Here is an 8,380-nt window from a genome sequence, read left to right as displayed (position 1 = left end):
GACAAAGTTTCATACAATTGCCCTTTTTAGCCATTTCAGCCCTTCAGGGGTGGAATTTATTGAAATCCTTTCTTAGCGGATGCCTAAATCATATCATCTACCTGCACGCCGATTTTCAGCCTGATCCGTCCAGCGGTTTGGGCTGTGCTTTCATAGATGACTATGTCAGTCAGTCAATCAGTCAGTCAGTCAAAAATTCACTCATTCGATCAGTATTGTGTTTTATCTATCAGATAGATAAACGAATATAGCATTTATTTAATTATTTCAAGAGTGAATAGTGAACAAGCAGTGAACACGGCTAGTGGAGGGACTAGTGTCAGGGTCGAGTCCCACAGGTGAGCGCGGAACTGGCGGGGCGCTCACTCTCCCCACTGCCCGCGAGCAGTGGAGAGCTAGCTGTCACTGCTCCGTGAAGCATCGCGAGTGACAGCAATCAACTGTCACCACGTGACTCACACTGCGAGTACCACCACAAGCACGCAGCTTATAATATACAGTGACATGTACAACACGAACTATATATACATAATACCTCAGCGCGTTGGCGAGCAGCTAGCAAGTACCACTAAGTGTGTGTGTATGTAATGTAATGTGAATATATAGCACGCAGGACTGAGAGCAGAGCAGAGCAGAGCAGCAGATACGAGTGGAGGGGGTTATTGTCACGTCACACGGTTTGTGTTTGTTACTTGAAACCAGTTTGACGGAACAATAACTCACTCATTCGTTACTTATCTTCACGACACCGGAGCAGCGGACACAATTATCTGGACTGTGATATTTTTGATCGCGGACTTCCAGTATTGTTACGAACGGAGTGGGCTATTGTCAAGTCCATGAATTTCATTTTTGTAATATGAAATGTATGACCTGACATAACCTTCTCTGTCGTTCTTCGCCTGAACAGCGCGGATGAAGACAACAAAGACCTCACATGTACCGAGCACACCGCCGGCGACTAACTAACTTGTAAGTGTACTGTACCACATGTTGGAACTGTCATGTTTCTATGTTCGTTTGTTCACAGCTCACACAACCAGTACTGACGTCGACTGAACTACAACTCCCACGGTGACGGTAGTCGGAATGAGCCGCTACAATGTAGAAGACTTCACAATAGAGCGAGGCTGAAGAAGCTCTTTTACCATGGAAGGGGATATAGTCGTACCTTCCACGGTGAAAGATGCTCCACAGACTCACTTGAACCATTATCGTCTACATTGTAAAAGACGCAAGCAACTCTGCTGGACTACTCACTGTTATTAACTGCCAATATCTTCGCCTAACTATGTTTTAATGATCTACAGTGCGTGGTGTCGAGATTAAACGTTACGAAAATAATTAAAGATTGAATAGAAGCAGGATGGTCCCATACTTTTAATGACTTCTGAAGTGACACATTGCGAGGCAGACGTTTTGCGCATAAAAACAGTGAACACGGCTAGTGGAGGGAACGAAACACACATTCTGCATACTATGGACACAATAGAAAAAAAAACACCACAAAAGGCGAGCGAGAGTGAGATAAGCAGTTGCATGAACCATAATACAATCGTTTTGAACTGGCAGGCAAGGAATGATCGCATACTAAAAGCACATGAGCCTTCTACAGACATGCCGGCTGCGACGAGCAGTGGCGTAGTACAGAGCTTAGGGACAAACAACGCCCGCTTTATGAAATTTACCCAAAAGGATGACCCGCTGTGGCTAACCAGTCAGGCAAAATAGATCAAAACCGGCAGCCTGAATATGGCTCTAATTTTTGACGGTTATCCAAAAAATATTATCAGGCCGGAAGAACAAGTTCTTGTTGAAGGATTTCTTTTCGAAAAAGTGTGGGAGGCCGGTGATTTGTGCCCAGTCATAAATATTCTCTGTAATTACTTCGGCGCACTGATCATCGAGTGTGTTGATGGAGCGGCAGAAAGTTTCCTGATGGGTCTCTCTGGCTCCAGGGTAGGTCCGTGCACGCTACATGTAGTGGCTCCTGAACTCCTACCGAAGCCAGTGAAAATGATGTGGACGGCTCAAAGGACCCCCCTACAGGACATCAGACGTGTCCTGGCACTGGTCCAGCGGTTAAACGCTGGCCTTTGCACGGACATGTGGAGGGCAATCAACGTCGACTTCGGCGCCACCAAAGTTCGCCGCATCGTGTGGATGGATGAGTGCTCGGCGGAGTTCATAAAGGCGGCGAACTACCGGCTGCCCACTGGCATCGATTACAGCACCTTCAAAGTGCTGGAGTGATCGACGCAAGCGACGAGCACCTCGGCGGCAGAGCGTGCAGCACGCGACTCGATCCTATAACCCGCGGGACATGTTGCGGACGTTACAACCCGCGACACGTGGTGTGATCGTTCAGGCGTCGGGCAGTGACGACCCCATCGCCCGCTGGAGGCGCGCTCTCCGGCGCAGTCAGTCAACTCGCGCTTCTATCATTTATTGCTTTATTTGCGCTCAACCTTTCACTAAATTAACTAAGTAGAAAAAACGCTTATAATTGCAGCATTTGTATTTAAAAACGTTATTTGTTAGAAAAAAAAAAACAAAATGAAAAACCATTATACTTTCTTGCACTTGTTTTTAGTCTACTTAAATAATATTTTGCTCTTGTACTGATTTTGTTTAGTTTTAATGAGTCATTAATATTTAGTTTCTATCTGCAAAATTATATATAGGTAGGTACTTATCTTATAGGCCGTTTTTCATTTATTTGTATAGTTCTTCAAATAATGCACAATTCGGTACTTGACTACAGCTACTCTTTATGAAATGTCAAAAACACATTTAAGTATAGAAATATAGTGGAATGACGTCACGGTACCGTAATTTCGTTGGAATCAAACGAGTGCCTAATAAAATATTTCAGAATGGTAATAATTACAATTTCAAATTATTTACGGAAAATATAGCCTAGTCTGGTCATTAGCCTGTAGCATTTTAGATGAACCTTTTACGTGTACAAGATTATAAATTTTTCCACCAATTGTTAACCCAGTCAAGTACCTAATAATTTTACTCCAAGGGTTTAAAATTATTTTAAATGAATGATAAGTAATTGATCTAAACTATCACTTAGTTTGATATAACTCTACTGTAATTCAGCCGCGTGTTATGACTATCTCTTGAATGAATTCTTCTTCAATGAAAAAATATTAAAAAGAAAAAAAAACATATAAAACCAATAAACCCCAAAACAAGTAATTTAAGATTATAAAATAGTTTTTTGTAAGCAATTAAGTACAAGCGTTCTATTTACAATCACCATCATCGTCATGTTCACTCAATGTCGTTCACTGTCCGTTCACCGATCACACTGTCATTCATTCATTCATTCACGTCACATTCATCGTGCACTATGTATCATCATCATCGAACCACTGCTGAGCCACTCATTGAGAACAGTCGCGTGTATTTAATTTAGAAGATTATTATTTTCTCTTATTTATCTATTTAGTTTTTTTTTAATCTTAAATCAAAACTGCGAAATTGTTTTTAAGGTAAGACTTAATCTATAAAGTACTTATAAAAGTCGATAGCTCATTATGTTTTTGCTTACATTTAAAGTGAACGTTATTGATGAGTGATTAGTGACTACACATACACATACATAAAGCACAACTTAGATCATGGAGGTACACTCAGTCACAAAAGTCTCTGGACACATAAACCCTAAGAACACACCTTAAACAAAAACATAATAATAATAATAATAAGCCCGCAGGGCACCTTGAGGCGAGGTGACGGGGAGTAGCGACCCCGCGGTACCTAAGTGCTCCAGGGGGAAGTCACCCTTACTCATCTCCGGCTTGCCTTAGTTGGCTGGTCGGAGTGAAAACTAACGAGGAAGCGGTCCCCCGCCTCTGGCTTGCCTTCATTGGCCGTGGAGTCGCAAGAGCAGAGCTCCCACTCTGTTCGAAGGACGGATGCTGAGCGTAAGTGGCTAGTGGGGCAGTGATGCCGGACCCTCAGGGAGCAAGTTGTGCACGATGAACGTATAAAACACATTTGTAAATAGTAAATTAGGCACATAAACGCATAAAGTAATACGTAAAAATTAGATTGCACATTGTTTACATTATATATATTAATAATAGCATATTTTAAATAATAATTAATATTTAAATTCTTACTTTATACGTTTATGTCAAATTCATTGTGAAGAAATATCATTAACAACCTTTTGTTTACATAGAACTTTGTAGAAATACGAATATTATTATTAGAACCTTCCAGTTAATAAGAATCATACGAAGGAACAATCGCGGAACACCGAGCGCCGGCGATCCTTCGATTAAACACGCCGATCGTTCCCGAAAGTACAAGAATGAGAAAGACGTATTGGCAAAACGCGTATGCGCGAGCGAGACGGAAAATCTCTAGAACATCGCGCGGCGCGACACGGCGCGCTTGATCTTTCGCTATGATTCTAGAAGCAATGTTTGTGAATATAAATATTGACGCACGCCGAGTAGCGGCAGTTTAAGTTTTAAACTCATCGAGTGAAGATCACATCGGAGAAAGAAGAAAAGTACATAGTGAATAAACCGTACATAGTAAAGTATATGAACAGTGTATAGTAAATAAATAGTTTATAATACAGTCCACATTGAAGATTTGAAGAAAATAAAGTAAATATATTACTTCGCAACCGGTGTTCTTATTGGAAGAATATTAATCCTCCACATTGCTGGTCCTTCGAGCCGGATTGGAACAGTGCAAGAACAAAGGATGCCGGTTACGCGAAGTCTTAAAGGAAGAATAATCGAACAGTTGGCGACATCGGAGACTACTACTGCCCCCACGCCAGCCACAGAGATACTAAGTACTGCGACCGCGTCGGAGTCAGCGACCTTGTCGGGGTCAGCGGCCGCGACAGTACTCGGGTCAGCGACCGCTAATATAAATACGATTACGGCTCCTATCGCGAAATCTGTCCGCACAGTGAAGACACGAAGATCGTCGCGTACAACAGGGTCTCGATCAAGGCGAATTATTGAGGCAGAAGAGGAAGTTGCCGCGTTAAAGCTCGCGCTCGCCGAAGCTAAATTAAAGCGACTGCGCGTTGAGACAGAGGATGAAGACGAGGACTACGCTCCTTCGTCGGTTGTGGATGAGGAAGAGGACGACGCACCTAGCCGGGTAGAAGAATGGCTGAACAAGACCACGCTTCCCAAAGAAGTGAAGGATCCGGAATGGCGAGGACAGGACACTATCAAGGAAGAAAATCAAGCACACAGGAAAGAAGGTGTCCCTGCGCGTCAGCCGGACGTCACTTCATTGGCAGAGGCGCTCACACAGGCAGTGCGAATGTCCAGAGACGCACCGAGGTACATACAGGAGCTACCAGTCTTTAACGGAGAAATTAGTAATTGGTTGGCGTTCCGCGCCGCCTATCAGGAAACAAACCAAATGTTTTCGAAAATCGAAAATATTGCCCGCATCAGGAAAAGTTTAAAGGGAGCTGCTCATGAAGCAGTGAGCAGTATGCTGATCAGCCAGCCGGACCCACAAGCCATCTTGGATGCTTTGGAACGCAGATTCGGAAGACCGGACGCACTGGCTATGAACGAGATGCAAAAACTAAGAAATCTGCAGAAAATTAATGATGACCCACGTGACTTATGCATATTTGCGAATAAAGTGTCTAACATCGTCGCTACGATTGAGGCTCTTAGAAAACTACAATATTTATACAATCCAGAGCTAGTGAAGATTGTTCTAGACAAATTCACACCAATACTGAGGAACAAATGGTACGATTTCAGCTACAGCTCCAAAGAAGATATACCAGATCTCAAGAGGCTCGCCGTATTCTTAAACTTGGAGGCTGACAAGTGTGGTGTATTCGCGCAACCTGAAGACGTCACCGTGAGGACACATGAAAAAACCTTCAAGAAGAGGGCGGAGCGCACCTACACAGCCAACGAAAGAAAACCTCAGTGTCTGGTATGCAAAAAGGAACACCAGCTTACCGACTGCCGACGATTTCGTAGCGCGAGTGTTAACGAAAGGTGGGATATAGCAAAGAAGAATAAAATATGTTTCCGCTGCCTACTTAGCTCACACAGGCGCGAAAACTGTCAATCCAAGGCATGTGGTGAAGACGGATGCGACATGGCTCACCATCGTTTGTTACACCACAGAAAAGATACTGTGAAAGGGCAGCCAGCAACTACGGCACCAGTAGAGGTCACGTCAGCGGTAGAAGTTGTGAAAAATACTTACGCCGCAAGAAGTCGTCAAGCCCTGCTGAAGATTGCGCCGGTTACATTGGTCGGTCCGAATAGCACCAGGGTCGACACCTTCGCACTGATGGACGACGGGAGCACCATCACCCTGATCGAAGAAAGCCTAGCGGAATTATTAGGTATCGACGGCCCGCGAGACGACATGTGGGTGCAAGGGCTTAACGAGACGGCGAAACACGAAAACAGCAAGAGAGTGGACGTAACCATACGAAGCCGATACAACTCCAATGGCCAACAGTATAAAATGCGGAATGTACGCACTGTGCAGAAACTAATGTTCACGCAACAAACGATTAGCCGAAGAGACGTCGAAAACTGCGCACATCTGAAGGGCATAGAAGACCAGCTAATATACCAAGATGCTCGACCAAAAATCCTTATTGGACAAGACAACTGGGAGCTGTTAGTAGCGCTGGACATCAGGACTGGAAATCGAGACCAACCAGTAGCAACTAACACCAAATTAGGCTGGGTCTTACATGGATGCCGAACTTCTAGGATAAGGACAGTTGACTTCTGTGGATACGAGCGATGCAGGATGAAAGCTACGCACAGGAAAGGACAAGGATAGAAAACGGTAATGCGCCGACTGGAAAAGATCGACTAGCCAATCTAAGCGTTATCATCGGCGAAGATGGCTTGCTATGCCTACGGGGAAGAATTTCAGCTGCACCCGGAATTACTGCAACCACGACCAACCCTGTTCTGCTCGACGGCCAACATCGATACACGAAAATGTATATCCAGCACGGACACGAGAAAATGATCCACGGCGGAGTAGAGCTGGTTGTGAACGAACTGCGACAGCGGTGCTGGGTGACACGAATACGCCCGACGGTAAAAAACGTTATAAGGAATTGTCAGAGATGTAAAATAAGAAGAGCAAAGCCGACTAAGCCTTCGACAGCAGACTTACCAGCAGCTCGACTAACTCACGGCGCAAGACCCTTCTCTTACACAGGGGTCGATTACTTTGGTCCAGTAGAGGTAACAGTAGCCAGACACAGAGAAAAGAGATGGGTAGCTCTCTTCACCTGTCTCACTGTAAGAGCGGTACACTTAGAAGTGGTGCCGTCGTTAAGCGCAGACTCTGCTATCTGCGCGATAAGAAGATTCATCGGGAGAAGAGGAATGCCGACAGAGCTGTGGTCGGACAACGGAACTTGTTTCAAAGCAGCCGACAAGGAGCTACGGGAAACCTGGAGAGCAATGCAGGAAGAAGCGAGTGTACACCATATAAAGTGGCGCTTCATACCCCCTGCCTCGCCTTTCATGGGAGGGGCATGGGAGCGTCTAGTACGGAGCGTAAAAGAAGCCCTTCGGGTTACACTCCGAGAAAAGCATCCCAGCGACGAAGTTCTACATACGCTCCTGGTCGAAGCCGAGAACATTCTAAATTCGCGTCCTCTCACCCATGTGACGGTCAACCCCGAAGAACCGGAAGCTCTAACGCCAAATCACATTCTACTGGGTCCGAGCTGTCACGTGCCTGCACCTGGCAACTTTAACGAGAACAATGAGGCCACTCGAAGTCTGTGGAGACGAGCGCAGCAACTAGCAGACACTTTCTGGAAGCGTTGGGTAAAAGAATACAGGCCGTTACTCCAACACCGGCGGTAGCCGCACGCATCTGGTACACCCCTGCGTGTCGGCGATGTAGTAATCATCTGCGATTCCAACCTACCGAGGAATGTGTGGCCAAAGGGACGAGTGACACGCGTCTTCCCTGGCAAAGACAACGAGATACGAGTTGTGGACATCACTACCAGCAACGGTCATGTCTTGCGGCGACCATGCAAGAAGGTCATCGTGCTACCAGTTGAATCGCAAGATGCGACGGCGGGAGAAATGTGCACGATGAACGCATAAAACACATTTGTAAATAGTAAATTAGGCACATAAACGCATAAAGTAATACGTAAAAATTAGATTGCACATTGTTTACATTATATATATTAATAATAGCATATTTTAAATAATAACTAGCTGACCCGGCAGACTTCGTACTGCCTCATCGATCTTAATAAATAAATAAATAAATCTTTTGTATAAAATGATTTTAAAACAAACAAATCGAATCTGTATTTAATTAAAATGCATTTATCGAATAAAGCATGAAGTTG

General features: G+C 44.6%; 1 protein-coding gene across 1 annotated transcript; it reads left to right on the top strand.

The window, feature by feature from the left end:
* Positions 1 to 4,737: 4,737 nt before the first annotated feature.
* LOC142986591 (uncharacterized) lies at positions 4,738 to 6,828 on the top strand. The gene has a single exon (XM_076135110.1). It carries the CDS (start codon positions 4,738 to 4,740, stop codon positions 6,826 to 6,828), a length of 2,091 nt encoding a protein of 696 aa, XP_075991225.1.
* Positions 6,829 to 8,380: the final 1,552 nt, after the last annotated feature.

The sequence above is a fragment of the Anticarsia gemmatalis genome, chromosome Z (genome assembly GCF_050436995.1).
Source record: "Anticarsia gemmatalis isolate Benzon Research Colony breed Stoneville strain chromosome Z, ilAntGemm2 primary, whole genome shotgun sequence".
Lineage (NCBI taxonomy): Eukaryota > Metazoa > Arthropoda > Insecta > Lepidoptera > Erebidae > Anticarsia > Anticarsia gemmatalis.
Note: the sequence above shows the minus strand (reverse complement) of the source record. Positions and strands in the feature narration are given on the sequence as shown.